Below are 25,416 nucleotides of genomic sequence, written 5' to 3' on the forward strand. Positions count from 1 at the left end.
GGTCCTCAGATACAGTAGGACATAAATTAAATTACCCTCAATGAAAAATATACAGGTAATGAAACAAGACATTTGGCCAAATGTGTGTGTGTATATATATATTGTCTACCAAAAAGATCCCATTCCAGAATGTTACCAACAGTTTGAAAATAATGAAAATCAGTCACAGGTTCCCAAACCAGCAATTTCCTGACCATGCATGGTAAAATAATAGTCCTGCTGTTTGTGTGTGGGTCCACCTGGTGGGGCTGCTGATGCAGTGTGCTTAGTGCTTTCTGGCCAAAGTGATCTGGCACACCATGTACAAAGTCACATGTAGTGAGGGCCATTACTCAGGCAGTTATGTTTGAAGAGATGTGTACAGAGTAGACTGTACACCACTCCCACACACAGACAGACCATGGAGCTACTAAAACTTTTCACATCTTCTGGACTAACTATCAATGATCAAAACACTGAATACTCATCATTGCACATTCTTTAATTGTGGTTAATAATGTTAGGATGTACACTCGTCATGGAAAATTCTGTCATAACAAATATAAATAATGGAGTGAGTAAACTTGTTGTAATTGAGGATTAAACACCAAAAATAAGTGTGTTTCGGCTGATGATAATAATCATAATATTTGGCTTGTATGATTATCATTAATATAACATAAATGTATTAAAGAGACATATGATCATCAACTTGTTCAGTAGATTTTTACAAGTGCTTCTTCATTCCTATATATTCCAATATAAAATGTATTTGATTAATCTAGATTACACATCACAGTACATAATATAAAAAGCAACAATGTTATTTGAACTGTGGCAGGTTGAAGACTTTCTCTCAGAGTCGTTCTCATTTTAGCACAGTCTTTGCTGTGGTCAGCATTCTCAGTGGCAGCACATCCTCCACCCATTCGTTTGGAGAGGTCATCATTCGTTCCCATAGAGCTACCTCGTCAGCATTCGAGTCCATCCAATTCACCACCGCCCCATAACTTCTGCCTGTATGAAGAGATGGAGAGAATCTAGGCTTAGCCATTGTAATCAATTGAATAAAATGAACGTGTTTCTATGGAGAAATCTAGAAAATGTAATAGAAAAGTTCATTAGTACCTGTGCCAGGCCCCAGTCTTAGACCGCCCAGGAAGTTACTAGCCAACTTGTCACGGTCCCACACGGTTAGCTCCACGCAAGCCTCTTTCAGGTCTTCCTGTCTGAAGCCGTCGTACACCATGGTGTGGTTAAACACCGGCTCCACCGTCCTCCTCAGCACCCGTGTCTTCTGACGACTCTTTCTGCTCGTATCTGGGAGCACGAAGCTACGGAGGAGGTAGTCTTACAATATTATTACATATACAACCTACAACTATCCTGAGCAAAGCAAATTTGAAAGGCTGGAAATCGAGGCTAAGAAGGGAATATGTCTTTATGATAGGCCTCCACATCTTCTGTTCTCCCCAGAAACTGTAGTTCTCCTTGATCATATTTAGCCATTCATACATTTCAAATGTTGATATTATTTATGGCATGTGTCGTACGTACCACTTGACATATGGGTCGATGGTGGCCCCTCTGATGAGGGGAAGGTTCTTGCAGTCTTTCACCCAAATGTGAACCTCACCTTTGTTAGAGGGGGGGTCCTTACCTAGGCCTAGGGATCAGAATCAAGCATGATTTAGTGAACGTGTACAATAGCTTTCTATTGCATAAAAGTAATATTTTAATGTAAGGTAACTAGTTAACGAAAGCAACACATTTTCTTGATAAAATATACATTTTCTATATAATTAATTGCTTATAGAGACTGGTGACAGTTAAGACATGTGAGGCGTATAGACTCTTACTGTGGGAGACCTGAGGCAGGAAGCGTATGGCCAGTTTCATCTCCCCTCTGTCATCTGAGGGCTGCAGACTGGATGTGGGCTGAGGAGACCAGGGGAAGAAAGTCAGCACAGAGAGTACCCCAATTTACGATATAGAACCACCACCTCACTGGACAAACTCCAAACCATACTAACACCTCCACAACCTACTGTGTATAGCGGCATACACATTTCATGTCACACAATACTAACACACAATACTAACACGCACAGCCATTTAAATAAATAACAAAAGCAGAGATATGGATTTCAGTTTTGTATTATTGTTTTAGTACAGTGCTGAATGACACCAGTACACCGACAAAGCAGGTGTGTTGTTGTCTTACCCTGGATTTCAGAGCTAAGTAGTTCATCTGGGTGTGGTTAAAGTCCCATTTGGACAGGTCCACATCAACTTCGCCCAGAAAACTGTTCCTGCCAAAGGTGTCATGGTGCCAGACGGAGAGAATGAGGGTCTGAGTTCGGAGGTACTCCATACGAAGCCGATACTGATGAAGGAACAGGAGAGAGAGGTTTTGCTAAAAGCATTTTATGTCAGACCTTATGTATGTGTAGATACATTACTCTATTTAACGTAAATCATATAGAGTTTTTAGAAAATCTCTTACTCTGAGGAGCTCGTTGAAAATGGGGTTGACAGTCTTCTTCTTCACGGACGTTTTCCTCTTCCCTAGATTGGCTTTGTCAGGCACCAGGTAACTTTTAACATACCTACGACAAGAAACACAAGAATCATACACACAAAGTACCATGTATTTCAGCAGTGTCCAATCAAATATGGAATAGTAAATAAGAAAGCAAGGCTATATATTCCCAACATTTAGGGACCATAAGGAATCCAATCAGGGGCCTAGTGTAATAGTGGTACTATACTCACGGGTCAGAGCGGCCCCTCTTCGGGTCGACGGCCGCCAGATCTTGGCACTGAGCCACAAAGATGTGGAACTCCCTGAGCTTCTGGACGTAGTTGATGGAGAACTGGATGCTCCCCTGCACCTCCACACCTCCATAGTCGCCACTGTACATTGTCATCACACTGCCACTCAGCTAACACACACACGCACACAGAGTTAAAAACGTTTAAACAGTTCACATAAAACCATAGCCATGCAGGCAGTTCTCATTAAAGTCAGGATGTGAAAAACTATCAAATTTGTGGATAACGGGACAATTAAGAGATTTAATAAGACTGTTAATATTGTATAATCATGATAGTTGCCAATAGAAAATGGTTAGGCAGAAAATGTGCATGCTTCGAATGTGAACAGTGGTTGCGTCTTAGCAGGGCATGCGTGAAGTGAACATACAGAGGACACAGATGCCATGCCAGAGGAGCTGCTGAGTTTAGTCATGGATCTGCCCGTGTTCTGCCTGCCACCATGGTAACTGTCCTCAGAGGCGGAGTCAGTGTCTCTACCATCGCTCTAAAACAGACAGCAGAGCTAGAATGCCCAGTGCACATACAGACATACAGTGTTCTTTGACCTAAAGCGCTCACATGGAATAAAGCTGCAGTGACTTTACCTCATTTTGCAGGAACGAGGGAACAGACTTGCTCATCTTCTTCAAATGCTCGGTGTCAGAGTAGAGGGATGAGGAGGCAGAGGGGAGGGTAGATGCTGAGGGAGGACATAAAGAGAGGTATGAGAGGTTAATTGTTCGGCTTGGTACTAAAACCATCAGAAACTTTTACAGATGCACAATTGAGAGCATCCTGTCTGGTTGTATCACAGCCTGGAACGGCAACTGCACCGCCCACAACCGCAGGACTCTCCAGAGGGTGGTGCGGTCTGCCCAACGCATCACCGGGGGCAAGGCCAAAAAGATCATCAAGGACAACAACAACCACCTGAGCCACTGCCTGTTCACCCCGCTATCATCCAGGAGGCGAGGTCAGTACAGGTGCTGGGACCGAGAGACTGAAAAACAGCTTCTATCTCAAGGCCATCATACTGTTAAATAGCCATCACTAGGCGGCTTCCACCCGGTTACGTAACCCTGCAGCTTAGAGGCTGCTGCCCTATATACAGTTGAAGTTAGAAGTTTACATACACTTAAGTTGGAGTCATTAAATCTCATTTTTCAACCACTCTACAAATTTCCTGTTAACAAACTATAGTTTTGGTAAGTCGGTTAGGACATCTACTTTGTGCATGAACCAAGTCATTTTTACAACAATTGTTTACAGACAGATTATTTCACTGTATCACAATTCCAGTGGGTCTGAAGTTTACATACACTAAGTTAACTGTGCCTTTAAACAGCTTGGAAAATTCCAGAAAATAATGTCATGGCTTTAGAAGCTTCTGATAGGCTAATTGACATCATTTGAGTCAATTGGAGGTGTATATGTGGATGTATTTCAAGACCTACCTTCAAACTCAGTGCCTCTTTGCTTGACATCATGGGAAAATCTAAAGAAATCAGCCAAGACCTCAGAAAAACAATTGTAGACCTCCACAAGTCTGGTTCATCCTTGGGAGCAATTTCCAAACGCCTGAAGGTTTACAATATAGCCTGTGGAAGGCTACCCAAAACGTTTGACCCAAGTTAAACAATTTAAAGGCAATGCTACCAAATACTAATTGAGTGTATGTAAACTTCTGACCCACTGGGAATGTGATGAAAGAAATAAAAGCTGAAATACATCACTCTGCTATTATTCTGACATTTCACATTCTTAAAATAACGTGGTGATCCTAACTGACCTAAGACTTTTTATGAGGCTTAAATCACAGGAATTGTGAAAAACTGAGTTTAAATGTATTTGGCTAAAGTGTATGTAAACTTCCGACTTCAACTGTACATATACTTGAAATCACTGGCCACTTTAATAATGGAACACTAGTCACTTTAATAATGTTTACATATTTTTGCTTTACTCATCTCATGTGTATATACTGTATTATATTCTACTGTATTTTAGTCTATGCCACTCCGACATCGCTCATCCTAATATTTATATATCCTTAATTCCATTATTTTACTTTTAGGTTTGTGTGTATTGTTGTGAAGATATTACTGCACTGTTGGCGCTAGAAATACAAGCATTTCACTACACCCGCAGTAACATCTGCTAAACATGTGTATGTGACCAATACAATTTGATTTGATTAACCTTATCATAGATCACTTACTGTAGCTATTGAATTACCCAACAATGCTAGCATTCTACAACATCTAATAAAAAGCCTGTATTCTACATTATATTTGGTATAAACTGTCTAACCCAATATCGAACCAAAGGCAAATAACATTTCTAAGAAAGGTACAAAACAAATCTTAACCATCACTGCTTCGCCTTATGTCATCAAGAGGAGCCAGCCTTCTATCTTGTCCTGTAGGGAATGGTGGAAAATAAAGACAACATTACTTTTTCACCCCAACCTGCATTAATACTGGTACCTGACCCATCCTGACAGCACCCCTATAATGCTTGTATAGTGGTTGAGAAGACAAGGGACATTTCTCACGTGGTGGCATGGATGCTGTGATGTCCTCAAGACTTTTGGCCAGATTTCGTGGGCGGGCCTGAGCTCTCTTCAATGCCTTCTGTACATGGTCCTGATCCTCATCATAATTGTCACCTAAAATATCAGAAATTAGAGAAAGAGTTGCTCATACTGTACATGCAGATGCCTTCAATAAGCACCACACATGGACGTGTTTAAAAAAACATTACCTCTTTACACTGATAATTTACACTGAGGGTACAAAACATTAACTTTCCTAATATTGAGTTGCACCCTCCCTCCCCCTTTTGCCCTCAGTGCAGCCTCAATTTGTCTAGGCATGGACTCTACAAGTTGTCTAAAGAGTTCCACAGTGATGCTAACCCATGTTGACTCCAATGCTTCCCACAGTTGTGTCAAGTTGGCTGGATGTCCTTTGGGTGGTGGACCATTCTTGATACAGATGGGAAACTGTTGATTGTGAAAAACCCAGCAGCATTGCAACCTGGCACCTACTACCATACCCCGTTCAAAGGAACTTAAAAATATTTTATCTTGTCGATTCACCCTCTGAATGGTACAAGTATACAATCCATGTCTCAATTGTCTCGAGGTTTAACAATCATTTTTTAACCTGTCTCCTTCCCTTCATCTACACTAATTGAAGTGGATTTAATAAGTGACATGAATAAGGGATCATAGCTTTCATCTGGATTCACCTGGTTAGTCTATGTCATGGAAAGAGCAGGTTTTCATAATGTTTTGTACACTCAGTGTATGTAGTCTGTTGTTTACACGCTTCTTTAGAGTTTTTAAGATGGAAGAGAAAAATATATTTGAGGTTGTCAAAAATAATTTGTTTTACTGGCTATATTGTAAATATCATCACTCATAAAAGTAGACTCAAGAATGTTCTAGATCTATCCTGAACTGTAATGCTTAACTCAAACAAAGCAACACTTGGCTACTTGGCTGTTGGCTCTATTAGACAACCATGTGATGTCAATAAAGTTACAAAAGAGTATTGTTCAACCCACAAATGAAACACAGGCAGCTGATTCCCTGCACACACTCTATTTACACTGACAAAGATAGCCAAGGACACTGCATCCTGGATGCTGCCTCATCTACAAAAACATCTACAAGTAGATGACTTCACATGGAACCCAGATAAACAAATACATTTGGTATATTTTCATGAAATGACACAGGTTACATAACACTTGTACTAAGACAACAGGGTGTTACAGTATACAGTAGATCATCAAAACTCACGGTTTGAACTGATCCTGGAGTTAGACCAAGTTTCAGACGTGCTGCTCGATGCTCTCTCAGACGCACTGAATGATGACTCACGTCCTGTGTCAGTGCTGCCCTGGCTTGACCAGAGGGCCAGGGGGCGCTGGGTTATCTTGCTATTCCTCCTGCTGTAGCGCTCCTCTGAGCCCACTAGGGTGCTGGATCTGACAAGCCCACCACTCAGGTCAAGTTCAGCCCCAGACGGGCCTTCTGCCTCCTTCTGCTCCTTCACTGCCAGGGCAAGGGCAGTGTGGACGCTGGTCTTCTCTGTGATCCCCAGGTAATGGCGGTAGTCTCTGGGAACAAAGGCCCGAGCGCGAGGTGTCAGAGATTCAGACTCGTCTGATGATTTTGAGGACCTCCTTGAACCAAGAAGTGCTTGCTTGTCAGCACTCTGTCGTCTACCCTGTGTCCTTTTAGCTTGAAAAGGACTAATATCTAGTGTCTTTTTAGGGTACAACAGAGAAGTTTGGTCCTGCTCCTCATTCATGTCTAACGTGAACATACTGGTGGCACGCCGAAGGGAACTTGCACGTCCACTTCCACTTGAGTTTCCAAAACTGTCTTTTCTAGCTTTGTGAGACCAAGATTCCTTTCCTGCAGTGCTTTGGGGCTTCAGGGCCTTTTCCTCTCTGCTGAAGTCCTCTTCTGAGCTCCTTGATACACCAGGGGCTCTTTGCAGCTCTGACTCTACGGTGATTTGAGGTGAGAAGTTGGCTTTAGTGTCAATCATAGCTCCTGATCCCACCGCAACTGATCTAGACTTTGACTGGTGCACTTTAGTGTCAATCATAGCTCCTGAACCCGCTCCAATCGATTTAGACCTCGACTGGTGCTCTCGGTCTTTGTTTCCCCTGACTAAATATGGAGGGCGAGATGGAGAAGATGGTGAAGAAGGTGAAGATGTTTTCTTAAGCCGGCTCTCATCCAAAGGTGGTCTTGCACTGACCTTTTGTGACCGGCCGGGGGAAGATTTGCTATAGAAATCAGGGTCAACACATTGCTTTAACTCAAGCATTGAGTTCTGGGCATCCATTGGCTCCTTCTTTTTGAGGCTTTTGGGTTTGTCAGAAGAGATCGGCCCTCTGCTATTCGAAGTGGCCTCACCCCAGAAGTTACGAAGATTCTTAAACTGCGAGCGGTTTGCTCCAAGACCTGGGGACGAATTCTCCAGTCTTTGATTCATTGTGAAGACTGTGAAATTCTGTCTTTTACTGTCAGAGGAAAGGTTGGAATCGCCTTTGTGGTCGCTGTCTGATTCGTTGCAGATTGACCTCAGGTCAAACTCAGACTTGGTAAACCTTTTATTCAGCTTTCCTGGGGCCGATGATGGAATTTGAGTCATGCTGGAGTCCCCTGCTTCTTTTGATTTACCTGTATAAAATATAGGCCTGTTCTTCTCCTGCTCCCAGAAGCACTTGAGCTGCTTTATCTTGTCTGCCTTGCTATCCTGTCGAGGGGGAACCTGCTTCAGAGTGTGTGGGCTATTTCCTTTATCTGTAATGGTGTGGTCTTGTTTTTTACTGGACACACATGACTGCACAAAATCTTCTTTCATTTCGTTACCCTCCTTTGTTTCTTCATTGACATAGCTCTGCTGAGTTTTGAGGGAAAACGGTTCACTTTCTTTTTCAACCTTGTGTCTAGACTGATGGAACTTCTTAGAGTCTGGGCTGGTTGCAGGCTGGAAGAGTAGTTCAGGCAGTGGATTGGGACTGAACGGCATGCCAGGTTGGGGTTTTGGTATGGCAGGTGAGAGCTTCACAGGCTGGGGGTTAACTGTGGGCTGAAGGAGCAGTTCAGGCTGAGGACTAAGTGTGGATGGGGAGAATCTCTGAGGTTCTGGACTGTGTCTGGACTGGGACACCGTGTCAGGCTGAGGATGGAGTCTAGTTAGGAAGACTATTTCTGCCTCTGAGCTTCTTCTGCCTACTGTCATTGGGGATCTTCTGAGATCTTCTTCTGTTAATGTCAAATCGTCCTCTTCACTTTGAGCCCCATGAGTGTAGCTAACATCCCAGGTTGGCAGTGTACATATCTCTATAGAGGGAGCAATAACAACACTCTGTTTGGGTGTGTATACCTCCTGTTTGTAAGGGCTAACACTCGGCTGAACACTTCTCACATCTTGACTAGCAGAGTTTTGTTGAGTATCTAGGCTTAACCGTTCATCCTCTTTTCTATCCCCGAGATTCTTCCTGGACGACCCCTCCACACTGTATGACTCTGGGCCAGGAACAGTTCTATGAGACTTATCTGCTCGTTCTCTCTCTTTCTCCATTTGTTGCTGTCCTTTGCCAGTGATTGATCTGCTGATGAGTATCTTGGGCCCGGTGTTGCCCTTCTCCCAGAAGGACTTCAGGTGGGAGATTTTGGGTGGTTGGTTCTCATCTTGGACCTCCTCCTTCTCTTTGACTTCCTGTGTTGTGACCTGTGGTCCAGTAGCTTTGGCTGGAGGGCCACTGACGTTCTTCACATCCTCTTGCCTATATATCACATCGTCTTCTCTATCTAACATCACTTGCTTGAACTCCTTCCTATATGCTGCTCTCAGCCTCTCAGCCTCAGACATGCGTCTCTTGGGCTGGTATGATCTTTCTGTATTCAGAGGTGACTGGTCAGGAGGTTGATTCACAGAGGATTCAGACTGAGATCCATCCTCTACATCTGGTGTTAAACACACTGACACTCCTTCTCCAATACTTTGTATATCCAGGCTGGGGTCAACATGTAGAAGCTTTCTCTTCATCTCTAGAGCTTTCCCCTCCGTCTGCTGAGACCTGCTCTCAAAGGTAGGCCGATCATCTGTATCTGTTTTCGCAGGGCCAATCACGTCTTCCTCCATGTCTGGTTGATCACTTTCAGTCTCCAGCCAGTCATTGCTGTCGGTGCTGCGGCTGAACCACTCTAAGACTTTAGATATGGAGTCGCCCTCTTCCCCTGTGGATTGGGGACTACGGGGGGCTAATTTAGAGGCAGGTTTGTGCCCTAATCGTTTTTTACGAACATGCTTATCAGGCTTATCCCCAGGGTTTTTGAGTTCATGATGCATCCATTGTTCTGAAAAAAGAAAGTTAATGAAAGTGTTATGATGAATGACAAAATAAGCTGAAGATCTGAAGGTTAGACATTTCAACAGTGGCCTAGTAATATCCTTCATCATTTGGGAGAATTCCTTTGATTGATCACGTTCCTGTATCAACAGTACCCTTAAGCCAAGCACTTGAATGACTTTGAATACATTTTCACACTGGTTTTAGATTGTAGTGTGGGCTCCATGAATTCTCACTTTCTGTCTTAGGACTTACCTACAGTGCTTGGAGGCAGACTATCGTCCTCCTGTCTGCTTGCAGTGCCCACAATGCAGGTTCTTATCATCTCCTTGTCCTGCATCTCAATGAGTTGAAAGGCTGCATGCTGAGCAGGCTGGTGGTGAGAAGGGGCTGTTAGTTCTGAACTCGGAGAGAGTGGTATGGACAGAGGTTCTGAAAATGGACCATCAGACCTCTCTCTGCTCTGAGGAGGACTCATACTGACGAACTCTCTCTGGATGAGACCATCGCTACTCTTCTGACCACCTCTGTAGGATTTATCTGTGTGTCTGTCATTATCAGAGTGTGTGACTGGTCTAAGCTCCAACAGTCTGAGAGGCTTTGGCTCACTCAGGGGCCTCAATGGAACTTTGGAACTCTCAGTTTCCCTAAGAAGAGAGGGGGTCCTCAGTGAGTTATCTGAGGGCTCCTCTGCTCTCTTCTCTCTCTCATGGGCCTCTTTCTCTCTCTCCAGCTCAGTATTGGTGGAGACTAGGGTTAAATCCTTCAGTGGCTTATGGGAGAGGTGACTCAAAGTGTTCAGTTGCTGACTAGAGGGAGAAACTGGAGTTGCATTGTTCTGTAACTCACAGATGGAAGATGGAGTACTTTTCTCTGACTGAACATCCAATGCCCCCTGGCTGGACTGGTTGGAGCCCCAGCTAGAGCCATGTTGGAGACTTCCCTGAGGGGCAGGGGCGGTAACCTTTGACCCAGCTACATGACCTTGCTGCCCAGGAACGGAGACATCACTGCCTGTAAGAGAGCTCTGAGAGCGCCGGGAGAGGAAGGTTCTCTTCTTGGGCACAGGCCTGAATCCTAGAGAGGACCCTTCGGAGGTGGCAGACCATGCTGAGTTGTGACTGGTGGAGTCTGCTGTCATGTGAATCTTCAGGGGAGATAAGGGCTCTGTGTGCGTGAGAGGAGATGATGGAGGAGATGATGATTATTTACTGTGATAAGTTCTTGCCTTGTCACAGGCCTGGTTGACATCAGTATCAACTTCCTACAGATGTAGGATCATAATTTGACCTATATTGCCACAGCTAAAATAATCCCGCAGCAAAAGGATTTGAACGTTTAGTCCATAATTTTGTTTGATTGTGAATATGCTATTAGCTAGCCAAAAGGTGGCTCCATGAAAAGTGCAATACTGTTAATATAACATTGTGTTTTTTCAGAATTTATGTAAATCACGGAGCTCATCTGAAGTCCAGGAACATTCTGAGCAACAAAAGAATGACCAAATGAAGATCCTACATTTGTAAATCCCTATTGTGAATCAGCCAACATAGGTTCTCATAGCATCCTGAAAGATCAGGTTACTCAATTCGACTCAACCTCCTTTTCTTCTATTTACCTGTATGTTTGCATAATGCTTGATTGTGTAAAAAGGTGTATGCACTGCACTCTAACCCGTTTCAGATGCTTTCTCAGCCTCTTGATTTCCATTGGATAACTGTTTTTCTGTCTTTTCTACTTCCAGAATAAGGGATGCTCGATTAAAAGGATTGTGCCTTGGCTGGAATGAGAAGAGAAGAACATGATTAGGAAATGCAATTGGTTTATGAATCTATATTTCATAATACTGTCATACGTGATATGTCATATGGTGATTGGAAAATCAGAAGTAAATCAGAACAAGATGAAAATGCTTTGTTTGTTTATTCTGTTCATGCTTCACATATATTCTCTGCAAATTAAATCTCACATACCCTTCCCGGGGAGCGTACCACTGAATTTAGTCTCTCTTTCTCTGCATCTGATGCACTGGGGCTTTCGCTGCAAAAAAAGACAGAATGACCACTATCAAAATAGAATAGGAATTGGGGTTGTATACTATAAATGAGTAGCCCTCAGAGCACCAGGATACACTGTACTGGAATCTGTGGTCTATTTGCATTTCCTCATGAAATTCCTAAGCACCTCTGTGACTGGCTGTTCAGTGAACACGCCTCCTGCATAACTGATGCCTGCTCACATGTGATTAATTGTGACATCAAAGGGAGGCAGGGCTGTGGAAGAGCCGACTCACCTAGAGAGCTGGCTGATGCCCACTGGGAGTTAGGGAGGTAAACACAACCCATTTGACCTCATGCATAGCATGCCAAACACACCAAGCTTCACTACAAGACTTCACTTTGTATAGACTTTAGGAAGTGGTGTAAGATATCAGAATTAAACATTTTCGGGAAACAATTTCCAAAATCTTCCAAAACCCCTCCCTACGCAAACTCTTGGCAGCCCCCCTCCCGAACTTGAACCGATTCAAATACAAGTGACTGGGCAGAGAATCATACTGCCATGTTATCTGTACAATAACAGGCAAACATAAAATTAAAGGCCTATCAAATTGAATTACCGACTTCTCAAAATAATCACTTTTTATAGCATTCCCATAGTGACTGACTCCTAGCCTTGTGAGACCACATCCTGTAAGTATAACAGAGCAGACAGATTCCATGCAAACAGTGAGCACCACCTATGTTGACTCCAATTGAGTCACGAGACACACCTAAGACGCACACACACCACAGGACTCAGGAGCTGTTCAAACACCCGAGTATCTCACTCACTCTGTACAGGCAAGCACTATGATTGATCAATCATGATGAACTGCTATACTGACTTAGCCTTAAGGCATGGTTATGAGACTAGGTAGAGTAATGGGTTACAGTAGAGAGAGGAATGGGTTAGGGATGGATGAGGAAAGAGGGGTGCATTGGATCACCTGTTCTCTTGGGGCCGTGTTGGTGCCACCAGGAGCCTGGCAGGTTTTGGAGGGGGGGTGATGTCTGAGACTTTACCGCTGACTGCTCTGGGTCTGGACAGAAACCCATCTGAGAGAAAAGAGAGAGAAAGAGAAAGAGAGACAGAGACAGAGACAGAGACAGAGACAGAGAGACAGACAGACAGACAGACAGACAGACAGACAGACAGACAGACAGACAGACAAAAAAAGACTCAAAAACCCATGTCTGCTGATGATCTGTACATACCAACCCGATATCATAAACTTTACTTATACCACAGCATTGTTGAATAGTTGTTCCTGATTGGTTAGAAGGACGTTCTAGAATGGACATTAAAACCAGATAATGGGACAGTTGGAAAGATATCGGGACACCTTGCAATCATGACGCAATAAGCGTTTAGTACTAAATACAGTACCTTTGCGGCCTGACTTTGAACTCAAAACAGTGTGGTTTGGTAGCACTCTTCAGTACACATTCTACTCTGATGTATAGCTTTTTCATTATACGGCAGTATGTGTGTACTGAGAATGACTTACTGAATGCAGCACTCAATTAGTGTTTGAACAGTGTTTTTGACCCACCTAAAGAACCTGCTTTCCTCTGCTTCATGGAGGCCAGGATGATTTCGGAGCCATGGATCTTATCCCTGTGTCTCAGAGACTTGGCCTCGTAAAACCACTCTCCTGTCAGATACTTGAGCCTGCTCTCCACTGGGGCGCTGGTTTTCTGCAGCTGTCTGACGGGAAAAACACACACAGGTGCATTACAGTATTCGGTACAGTTACCCACTAAACACATTACATAAGCAGAGGTCATAGCTAGAACACAGTTCAGTCAAGGATGTGATTCTGAATAATTACCTTTAGGCAATGCCATTAAATTAAATGGATTTAATAAATGTATCACTAGTCACTTTAAATAACGCCACCTTAATAATGTTTACATATCCTACATTACTCATCTCATATGTACAGTTGAAGTCGGAAGTTTACATACACTTAGGTTTTCAACCACTCCACACATTTCTTGTTAATAAACTATAGTTTTGGCAAGTCGGGTAGGACATCTACTTTGTGCATGACACAGGTCATTTTTCCAACAATTGATTACAGACAGATTATTTCACTTATAATTCACTGTATCACAATTCCAGTGGGTCAGAAGTTTACAAACACTAAGTTGACTGTGCCTTTAAACAGCTTGGAAAATTCCAGAAAATTATGTCATAGCTTTAGAAGCTTTTGATAGGCTGATGGACATCATTTGAGTCAATTGGAGGTGTATATATGGATGTATTTCAAGGCCTACCTTCAAACTCAGTGCCTCTTTGCTTGACATCATGGGAAAATCAAAAGAAATCAGCCAAGACCTGAGAAAAACAATTGTAGACCTCCACAAGTCTGGTTCATCATTGGGAGCAATTTCCAAACGCCTGAAGGTACCACGTTCATCTGTACAAACAATAGTACGCAAGTATAAACACCATCGGAACAAGCTGCCGTCATACCGCTCAGGAAGGAGACGCGTTCTGTCTCCTAGAGATGAATGTACTTTGGTGCGAAAAGTGCAAATCAATCCCAGAACAACAGGACCATGTGAAGATGCTGGAGGAAACAGGTACAAAAGTATCTATAGCCAGAGTAAAACGAGTCCTATATCGACATAACCTGAAAGGCCGCTCAGCAAGGAAGAAGCCACTGCTCCAAAACCACCATTAAAAAAGTCAGACTACGGTTTGCAACTGCACATAGGGACAAAGATCGTACTTTTTGGAGAAATGTCCTCTGGTCTGATGAAACAAAAATAGAACTGTTTGAACATAATGACCATTGTTATGTTTGGAGGAAAAAGGGGGAGGCTTGCAAACCGAAGAACACCATCCCAACTGTGAAGCACGGGGGTGGCAGCATCACGTTGTAGGGGTGCTTTGCTGCAGGAAGGACTGGTGCACTTCACAAAATAGATGGCATCATGAGGTAGGAAAATGATGAGGATATATTGAAGCAACATCTCAAGACATCAGTCAGGAAGTAAAAACTTGTTTGTAAATGGGTCTTCCAAATGGACCATGACCCCAAGCATACTTCCAAAGTTGTGGCAAAATGGCTTAAGGACAACAAAGTCAAGGTATTGGAGTGGCCATCACAAAGCCCTCACCTCAATCCTATAGAAAATGTGTGGGCAGAACTGAAAAAGTGTGTGCGAGCAAGGAGGCCTACAAACGTGACTCAGTTACACCCGATCTGTCAGGAGGAATGGGCCAAAATGCACCCAACTTATTGTGGGAAGCTTGTGGAAGGCTACCCAAAACGTTTGACCCAAGTTAAACAATTTAAAGGCAATGCTACCAAATACTGAGTGTATGGAAACTTCTGACCCACTGGGTATGTGATGAAAAAAATAAAAGATGAAACTCATTCTCTCTGCTATTATTCTGACATTTCACATTCTTAAAATAACGTGGTGATCCTAACTGACCTAAGACAGGGAATTCGTACTAGGATTAAATGTCAAGAATTGTGAAAAACTGAGTTTAAATGTATTTGGCTAAGGTGTATGTAAACTTCCGACTTCAACTGCATAAACTGTATTCTATACCATCTAATGCATCTTGCCTAGGCCGCATGGCCATCGCTCATCCATATATTTATATGTACATACTCTTATTCATCCCTTTACATTTGTGTGTATAAGGTAGCCGTTGTGAATTTGTTAGATTACTTGTTAGATATTACTGCATGGTCAGAACTAGAAACATAAGCATTTCGCTACATTCGATTAACATCTGCTAACCATTTGATTTGGTTGAGAGACACACTATAGGCTAAACGTTGACAGGGAAAGGTACATTTACCACCACATGAGTTAACAATCTAAACCTATAGACATGGAAACACAATACAGAGCTTGTGCCAAATAGTTCCACATTCTTTGTGAGGAGAAACCACTTATTTCATTCAATCAGTGTTAAATGAGGGAAGGCTCAACAATGATTTCCCTTAGAATTCCTTGTTGGTGATTAAGTAATATGTTTTCTTTGTAACAACATTGTTGAGCTGGATATGCACTGAGAGTACATACAATAATTGCCTGTGAACAAGTGAGTTTGACCAAGACAGTGACACCATTACTAGTTTCTATTCATGGTTGTTCTGTGTAGCTACTCTCATATTATGAGGGAAACATAATTCCTTGGGCAAACAAAAGGGCCATACCACCACAGGCAACCACCTGAAGCTGCAGCATATCTGTTTGAACACAACTCCTCACTAATGCCACATCATAAACTCAGCAAAAAAAGAAACGCCCTCTCACTGTCAACTGCGTTTATTTTCAGCAAACTTAATTAACATGTGTAAATATTTGTATGAACATAAGATTCAACAACTGAGACATAAACTGAACAAGTTCCACAGACATGTGACAAACAGAAATGGAATAATGTGTCCCTGAACAAAGGTGGGGTCAAAATCAAAAGTAACAGTCAGTATCTGGTGTGGCCACCAGCTGCATTAAGTACTGCAGTGCATCTCCTTCTCATGGACTGCACCAGATTTGCCAGTTCTTGCAGTGAGATGTTACCCCACTCTTCCACCAAGGCACCTGCAAGTTCCCTGACATTTCTGGGGGGAATGGCCCTAGCTCTCACCCTCCGATCCAACAGGTCCCAGACATGCTTAACGGGATTGAGATCCGGGCTCTTTGCTGGCCATGGCAGAAAACTGACATTCCTGTCTTGCAGGAAACCACGCACAGAAGGAGCAGTATGGCTGGTGGCATTGTCATGCTGGAGGGTCATGTCAGGATGAGCCTGCAGGAAGGGTACCACATGAGGGGGGAGAATGTCTTCCCTGTAACGCACAGTGTTGAGATTGCCTGCAATGACAACAAGCTCAGTCCAATGATCCTGTGACACACCTCCCCAGACCATGACGGACCCGCCACCTGCAAATCGATCCCGCTCCAGAGTACAGGCCTCGTGTAACGCTCATTCCTTTGATGATAAACGCGAATCCAACCATCACCCCTGGTGAGAACAAAACGTGACTAGTCAGTGAAGAAACCTCCCAACGAGCTTCAATGCCAAACAGCACTCCTTCCATGGCCTCCAACTGCTCTTAAAACGCTAGTAAAACTAAATGCATGCTCTTCAACCGATTGCTGCCCGCACCTGCCTGCCCGCCTAGCATCACTACTCTGGACGGTTCGGACTTAGAATATGTGGACAACTATAAATACCTAGGTGTCTGGCTAGACTGTAAACTCTCCTTCCAGACTCATATTAAGAATCTCCAATCCAAAATTAAATCTAGCATTGGCTTTCTATTTCACAACAAAGCCTCCTTCACTCATGCTGCCAAACATACCCTCGTAAAACTGACTCTCCTGCTGATCCTTGACTTCGGCGATGTCACTTACAAAATAGCCTCCAACACTCTACTCAGCAAATTGGATGCAGTCTATCACAGTCCCATCCGTTTTGTCACCAAAGCACCATATGCTACCCACCATTGCGACCTGTATCCTCTCGTTGGCTGGTCCTTGCTACATATTCGTCGCCAAACCTTCTGGCTCTAGGTCATCTATAAGTCTTTGCTAGGTAAAGCTCCGCCTTATCTCAGCTCACTGGTCACCATAGCAACACCCACCCGTAGCACGCGCTCCAGCAGGTATATTTCACTGGTCATTCCCAAAGCCAACACCTCCTTTGGCCGCCTTTCCTTTCCTCTGCTGCCAGTGACTGGAACGAATTGCAAAAATCACTGAAGTTGGAGACTTATATCTCCCTCACTAAATTCAAGCATCGGCTGTCAGAGCAGCTTACCGATCACTGCAGCTGTACACAGCCCATCAGTAAATAGCCCATCCAACCAACTACTTACCTCATCCCCATTTTATTTTTTTTCTGCTATTTTGCACACCTGTATTTAGTGTTAATTGCTAAATTGTAATTACTTCACCACTATGGCCTATTTATTGCCTTACCGCCTACAAGCACTCAGTCCAGCCTCTCTCACCCTGTTGTGGACAGAGCACTGATGGAGGGATTGTGCATTCCTTGTGTAACTCAGACAGTTGTTGTTGCCATCCTGTACCTGTGCCACAGGTGTGATGTTCGGATGTACCGATCCTGTACAGGTGTTGTTACATGTGGTCTGCCACCGCAAGGACGATCAGCTGTCCATTCTGTCTCCCTGTGGAGCTGTCTTAGGCGTCTCACAGTACAATTTATTGCCTTTTCAGTCCTCATGCTTTCTTACAGCATGCCTAAGGTACGTTCACGCAGATGAGCAGGGACCCTGGGCATCTTTCTTTTGGTGTTTTTCAGAGTCAGTAGAAAGGCCTCTTTAGTGTCCTAAGTTTTCATAACTGTGACCTTAATTGCCTACCGTCTGTAAGCTGTTAGTGTCTTAACGACCTTTCCACAGGTGCATGTTCATTAATTGTTTATGGTTCATTGAAAAAGCATGGGAGACAGTGTTTAAACCCTTTACAATGAAGATCTGTGAAATTATTTGGATATTTACAAATTATCTTTGAAAGACAGGATCCTGAAAAAGGGACGTTTCTTTTTTTGCTGAGTTTATATAACACACTTTATTCGATTAAGGAAGTGATATCAGGTTTATAATCAAATAATATTTAATAGCATTTGTTTACTTTTTAAATATGCAAACTAGAGAAAAGGCTAAACTGGAACTTGATGATGAACCTGACTTCTTTGAAAAGCTACAGCGTCTTTGCTGTTTGCAAACTTTCTTGTGAAATATAATTCTGTTACAATAAGAGAAAGAGTGCACATGATTGGGAATCTCAAAGGTTTTGCCACTAGCAGGGTTAGGAATCATCTTTCCTTTTGCATTTGACATTTTAGTCATTTAGCAGACGCTATCCAGAGTGACTCATGTGCATTCATTTTAAGATAGCGAGGTGGGACAACCACATATCACAGTCGTAGTACAGTAAGTACATTTTCCTCTATCAAGAAGCTATCAGCAAAGTCAGAGGGGGGTAAAGTGTGAGTGTTAGTTCACGAAAAGCCATTTTCAAATGTTTTATTTTTTTATTTGGGTGGTGTTGCGGTGAGAAGTGTGGGTGCTGTGGGATTATTTAAGATACTCTTTGAAGACGTAGGGTTTCATATGTTTTTGGGAGATAGACCCTGCTGCCCTCAGCTTCAGGGGGAAGCTGGTTCCACCATTGGAGTGCCAGGACAGAGAAAGGCTTGGACTGGGCTGAGCGGGAGCCGCCCTCCCGTAGGGGTGGAAGGGCCAAGAGACCAGAGGTGGCAGAACATAGTACTCAGGTTGGGGTGTAGGGTTTGAGCATAGCCTGAAGGTGGGGAGGGGCAGTTATTCTAGCTGCTCCGTAGGCAAGTACCATGGTCTTGTAGTGGATGGAAGCTTTGACTGGAAGCCAGTGTAGTGTGGGGAGGAGCAGGGTGACATGGGAGAACTTCGGAAGGTTGAACACCAGGTGGGCTGCAGCGTTCTGGATAAATTGCAGGGATTTGATGGCACAAGCGGGGAGCCCAGTCAACAGCGAGTTGCAGTAGGCCAGACAGGAGATGACAAGTTTCTGGATTAGGACCTACACCACTTCCTTTGTGAGGAAAGGTTGTACTCTATGAATGTTGTAGAGCATGAACCTGCAGAGCGAATCACTGCTTTGATATTTGCAGTGAATGACAGGGTGTTGTCCAGGATCACGCCAAGGTTCTTTGCATTCTGGGAGGGGGACCCCGTGGAGTTGTCAACCGTGATGGAGAGGTCTTTAAGCGGGCAGGCTTTCCCTGGGAGGAAAAGCAACTCCGTCTTGTCGAGGTTGAGCTTGAGGTGGTAGGCCGACATTCAAGCTGAAATATCTGCCAGGCACGCAGATGCGTGTCGCCACCTGGGTGTTAGAAGGGAGGAAGGAGAAAAATAGTTGAGTGTCATCCTCATAGCAATGATAGGAGAGACCATGTGAGAGGATATGACGTAGCTGAGTGACTTGGTGTATAGAGAAAAGAGGAGAGGGCCTAGAACCAAGCCCTGGTGGACACCAGTAGGGAGAGTACGTGGTGCAGACACAGATCCTCTCCAAGTCACCAGGTAGGAGCGGCCTGCCAGGTAGGATGCAATCCAAGAATGTGCATAGCCTGAGACGCTCAGCCCCGAGAGGGTGGAAAGGATCTGATGGTTCACGGTGTCAAAGGCAGCGGATAGATTTAGGGGGATAAGAACAGAGAGAATCAGCTTCGGTGATGCAGAGAGCCTCTGTGACATAGAGAAGAGCAGTCTAGGTAGAGTTACCTGTCTTGAAGACTGACTGGTTATAGTCAAGAAGATCGTTATGAGAGAGATAGCGAGAGAGTTGGTAAGAGACAGCACGCTCAAGTGTTTTGGAAAGAAAAGAAAGAGATACCAGTTGTAGTTTTTGACATCAGAGGAGTTGAGTGTTGGTTTCTTGAGGAGGGGAACCACTTGGGACATTTTGAAGTCAGAGAGGACATAGCCAGTGGTCAACGATGAGTTGATGAGGGAAGTGAAAAGTTCTCCAGAGATGGTCTGGAAAAGGGAGGAAGGGATGGAGTCGAGCGGGCAGGTTGTTGGGCGCTGACCTCACTAGTCGCTGGATTTCATCTGGAGAGAGAGGGGAGAAAGAGGTCAAGGTGTAGGGTACTTCTGTGTGAGTGGGACCAGTGGACTCTATAGGTTGAGTGAATAAGGAGCGGATATCGTCAACCTTCTTTTCAAAATGATTGACAAAGTCGTCCGCAAAAAGGGAGGAGGGAGGGGGTGGAGGATTAAGGAGGGAGAAGGTGGAAAAGAGAATGTAAACAACCCTGGTCATGTGAAAGGGGGTAGCACAGTATTACACATGATTGGCGCTAATCCTTTTACGCTAAGGCAATGGCTGTACACAGACAAGTCAACCATACAGAGTCAGTCTCCAGTCTTCTACTGTTAGAAATAGACTTGTCTGGCCAACTCCATTACAGAATGAATAGGCCTTTGTTTCTCAACTTTTGTCTCACTGTGGAACTGCTTTGACAAGAAGGCTTAACACTGAAGCTCATTTAAGATACCCAGTTGTCCTTAGATGACACGTCTGAATGTGTAATGACATGACAAGAAATTCTAAGTATGTCTGAGTATACATCAACACAACGTTGCTTATGTAGTGGATGTGCCTCAGGATTCCATGGTTAAATGCAGTGAGGTGTATCTCTGTGTTCTACCTCTGAGAGTATCTATTTCGGACCATCGAGCCTGCATTTTTCTCTCCCACGTGGTTCTGTAACGTTGAATTGGAGTGATAATCGAATTGCTTATCTCACATTGAAGCCTCTCTGTGGTGTAGGCTGTGTCTGTATCCGGCTGAGTTATTATTATATTACAGGCAGACAAACATCACCTCACCAGCCTGTTTACCACTCCCACACAGGTTGGGGAGGTTGACATAGACCCACTGTCTTCATAGAATGAAAGGGAATGAATAGGCACTAAAAAATAAAACAATATTGAAAACATAACATTATTGCAAATATTGCATATTTACTTGCAATACACAGAGCATGAACCTGCAATAACTATAATTTCAGCTAGAGGGTGGAGATGCTAAGTGGGGCAACACTAATGCTGTAAAAATTAGGTGTGAAAACTAGGAAATACTCTAATCACAGTCATGGTTCAGAGCTGTGAGAATATGGCTATCACAAACTCACTTGATCCTCTCCTCCTCTGCTTTCTTCAGCTCTTCGTCTCTCTTCAGCACAGTCATGATCATCGACTGTTCCTCCTCCGTCAGATGGCTCAAGTCTATCATGGTGACTCAGGTTCTCTCTCTCCCCAAGGCTGGTATGGATAGGGCCTGGAGTTGGGCCTTGTGGCCTGTTGAGGCAGTCAGTGATGGGATGTGATGGGCAGCGTCTGTCTCTAAGCTCAGAGCTCCAGAGGCATTGCTCAGGTATCTAGCATCTGCAGAGTTGATATGAATATTCAAGGTAAGGTGATAAACCTCTTCACTTCATGTCAAGATCAGGCTCTGCATGGAGAATGTTGTGAAGACTGTAAATGAACAGTCAATCATGCTGGATCAAACACTAATTCAGTCAATCATGCTGGATCAAACAGTAATTCAGTAAATCAAGCAGGATCAAACATTAATTCAGAAAAGCATGCTGGATCAAACACTAATTCAGTCAATCATGCTGGATCAAACACTAATTCAGTCAATCATGCTGGATCAAACACTAATTCAATAAATAATGCTGGATCAAACAGCAATTCAGTAAATCATGCTGGATCAAACAGAAATTCAGTCAATCATGCTGGATCAAACACTAATTCAGTCAATCATGCTGGATCAAACACTAATTCAATAAATAATGCTGGATCAAACAGCAATTCAGTAAATCATGCTGGATCAAACAGCAATTCAGTAAATCATGCTGGATCAAACAGAAATTCAGTAAATCTTGCTGGATCAAACACTAATTCAATAAATAATGCTGGATCAAACAGCAATTCAGTAAATCATGCTGGATCAAACAGAAATTCAGTAAATCTTGCTGGATCAAACACTAATTCAATAAATAATGCTGGATCAAACAGCAATTCAGTAAATCATGCTGGATCAAACAGTAATTCAGTAAATCTTGCTGGATCAAACAGCAATTCAGTAAATCATGCTGGATCAAACAGAAATTCAGTAAATCATGCTGGATCAAACAGAAATTCAGTAAATCATGCTGGATCAAACAGAAATTCAGTAAATCTTGCTGGATCAAACACTAATTCAATAAATAATGCTGGATCAAACAGCAATTCAGTAAATCATGCTGGATCAAACAGTAATTCAGTAAATCTTGCTGGATCAAACAGCAATTCAGTAAATCATGCTGGATCAAACAGAAATTCAGTAAATCATGCTGGATCAAACAGCAATTCAGTAAATCATGCTGGATCAAACAGTAATTCAGTAAATCTTGCTGGATCAAACAGCAATTCAGTAAATCATGCTGGATCAAACAGAAATTCAGTAAATCTTGCTGGATCAAACAGTAATTCATTTAAGTTGATGTGATTTTCCTCTGCGGTCACATGGACTAAGTGTACTCCGTATTATTTTCTCTCAACTACAAACAGCTCTGATGATGTGCAGTGGGTGGAGAATTGGACTAAAGTGGTTCAATTAATGTGCTTTAGTTTTTTCTGAACACTGGAGAGATCAACGCCTTGTTAAATAAATCACATACAGTGAGTGAAATAAGGTGATTAATCATGATTTACAGTCATTGAGAAACAAAAGACTATGTTGAGTTGGCAGTCAGTTGAAATTAGAATGACTGTAATTTTGCCATACCTATGCTGGGTATAATTAATCCCTAAATAGGTAAGGATTTATTCCTGTGTAAACGATCTGACATATTGGCTGCCTTCACACACACAGCCCAATTCTGATCTTTTTTCCACTAATTGGTCTTTTGACCAATCACATCAGATCTTTTCACATCAGATCTTTTTCAGAGCTGATCTGATTAGTCAAAAGACCAATTACCAAAAAGATCAGAATTGGGCTGCCTGTCTAAATGCCATGTTGAAACCCCTCATTCCAATGTTTTTTCCCTTCTCAATTAAATTCTGCTGACTTCCCTTAGTTTGAATTTAGACGGGTTGCCTGCTTTACTTAAATCAATCACATCTCTATAAATACATTTAATAGTTTGTGCTACCCAGTAGGCTACAATCAAAGACACAATTTGAGTATTGTTATCGCCAACTCGATGATAAAGTAAAATAAAATTGATGTTGACACTAGAATTCACTGTCAATTGAATATTCAGAGTCATGTTCCTTGATCCATAAAGCCAACTTTTGCACGTTAAATACTACACAACTCGAGTTGACCAGAGATCTCCTGTTGACTTCAGGTCAATTCTGATAGAAGTTATGAATACTTTGTCCTTCATTACCAACAGCAAATACAACACCAGCAACCTTGTGAAGACTTGTTAGTGAAAATGGCTTATAAATGTTGGGCAAACAGCTAAAAAGCATACAGCTAAAAAGTTGTCAGATAAAAAGTTACATGAATATGGAAGCCACATAATGAATGCTACCTCTGTCCTGTCTCAGTGATTTGGACATTGATGTTAGCTATTCACATTATAGTTCAATGTAAGACATTTTGTAATGTCATATTGTGGGTGTGAACTGTCTATAAATCAGAGGTAGGCTTTTTTTTTAAATAGATATATGTAGTAGCCAAGTAGCAGACAACAGTGATAACTTATAAAAGGAAATGTTTTGTGCAATGTGATGTTTTTGCCTACTTAATCTGTCTCATAACTAAATTAGTGTAATTGGATAATTAAATTGCATCGACTCATGTCTTCTCAGAAAGAGACGCCCTTAAGCTCTTTAAAATACATTTACATTTGTTGTATATAGGACAACAATGAGATCAGCCTTATAAAGATATTTTTTTAATCACTATTATTTATATATATTTTTTTTAAATGTACACCTGCACGTGCCCACGACATGGAAAACACCACCAAAAAGTAGCCTAAATAAAGAATAATAAAGAATACACAGCAAAGGTCTCTGAAGTCTAAATTCATTGTATGATATTTTCTGTCTAGCCTTAGGACGTTTGAGGCAGCTTGTAATCATATTCGTTCACAAGTGTTACCTTCTGAACTGTGAGGATTGACAGCGAATAAAAAGCCTGTGTTATGTCAAGAATAAATGTCATTGTGGATAAGGCTTCACAACGCTCTCATGTTTTCCTCATAAAACGTTTAAAATCTGAAAGAACAGTAGGTTGATATCTTATTTTGTAACGTTTTGCAGACAAATACAGACCAACCAAAAAATAGTAAGTAAAAAGTTTTACCTTGTTTTGGAAGCTACCTCTGTAGAGAAATTCTGAAATCCACTGGAGGGAGGTGGGTCAGACTCAGGGGAGGTATGCGCTTCACTCAAACGGGTTAAGTGCCCATAATGACTGCTGGTCACTCACTGTTCAATGTCAACGGCCAACTTCGATAGCAGCCTATAATGTAGCAACTTCAAGTGTATGATGAGCTAAAATCATTGAAAAGACAGCTGTCCCAACAAAACGAGTGTTATCGTTTTTTTCACACGTGTATCTAGGCTAACGTTAATGTAATCGTACTACAATCTTATTACAGTGCCAATGCCACAATGGGAATAAATACAATTGTGTATGTACACGAGGAACACTAACAAGGTGCTAATTTATTAGCCGTGCCATCTGGCATATTCCCTGCCAACTGTGACATTCTTAACTTCAAGATCCAACCCACGAAGTCATGATGATTATTGCAATAATAGCGGTGAGTATGTTTGTCAAGGAGGAGTGTAGACCTGAGGCTTGTTGGAAGACAGTTGTTTGAACAGGCTGGCGTGTACAAATGCAAACGTGAATGTTGATAAAACAACACTGTAAATAGTCTCCAAGTGATTGCATACATGCTGTTGGAGTAAAGTATATTTCATCCAAATGCAATATACAGATATACAGTAAGCTACATTACTGTATAATAACCACAGGTGTGTAGTATAGAAATTGGACACAGGGTGGCAGTCTTGTTCAGATAAAGTATACAAGTATACAATACGTTTTGAGGAGAGGCTAGTGATTGCATACATGCTGTTGGAGTAAAGTAGATTTCATCCAAATGCAATATACAGATATACAGTAAGCT

General features: G+C 42.6%; 1 protein-coding gene across 2 annotated transcripts; it reads right to left on the reverse strand.

Moving 5' to 3' along the window:
- Positions 1-460: 460 nt before the first annotated feature.
- LOC110503975 (uncharacterized) lies at positions 461-25,056 on the reverse strand. 2 transcript variants are annotated; one of them, XM_021582669.3, is made up of 19 exons: positions 24,582-25,056; positions 21,406-21,658; positions 13,277-13,431; positions 12,671-12,779; positions 11,655-11,721; positions 11,356-11,461; positions 9,937-10,848; positions 6,605-9,688; positions 5,351-5,464; positions 5,165-5,215; positions 3,402-3,496; positions 3,185-3,301; positions 2,755-2,924; positions 2,486-2,588; positions 2,204-2,365; positions 1,839-1,917; positions 1,537-1,645; positions 1,108-1,313; positions 461-996 (listed from the first exon to the last, which is right to left on the reverse strand). In XM_021582669.3, exons 2-19 carry the CDS (start codon positions 21,504-21,506, stop codon positions 848-850), a joined length of 5,889 nt encoding a protein of 1,962 aa, XP_021438344.3. In that variant the 5' UTR covers positions 21,507-21,658; positions 24,582-25,056; the 3' UTR covers positions 461-847. The 2 variants fall into 2 exon arrangements, with proteins under 2 accessions (XP_021438344.3, XP_036817992.2); XM_036962097.2 differs by lacking the exon at positions 3,185-3,301.
- Positions 25,057-25,416: the final 360 nt, after the last annotated feature.

Source organism: Oncorhynchus mykiss, chromosome 24 (assembly GCF_057628025.1).
Source record: "Oncorhynchus mykiss isolate SJ-2025 chromosome 24, ASM5762802v1, whole genome shotgun sequence".
In the NCBI taxonomy this organism is placed as follows: Eukaryota; Metazoa; Chordata; class Actinopteri; order Salmoniformes; family Salmonidae; genus Oncorhynchus; species Oncorhynchus mykiss.

Coding starts and splice junctions, on each gene's coding strand:
- LOC110503975 (XM_021582669.3), bottom strand. CDS start 21,506: ATGATAGACTTGAGCCATCTGACGGAGGAGGAACAGTCGATGATCATG. Junction 2,589..2,754: donor AAGAGGGGCCGCTCTGACCC/GTGAGTATAGTA, acceptor TTCTTGTCGTAG/GTATGTTAAAAGTTACCTGG. Junction 2,366..2,485: donor TTTTCAACGAGCTCCTCAGA/GTAAGAGATTTT, acceptor TTCCTTCATCAG/TATCGGCTTCGTATGGAGTA.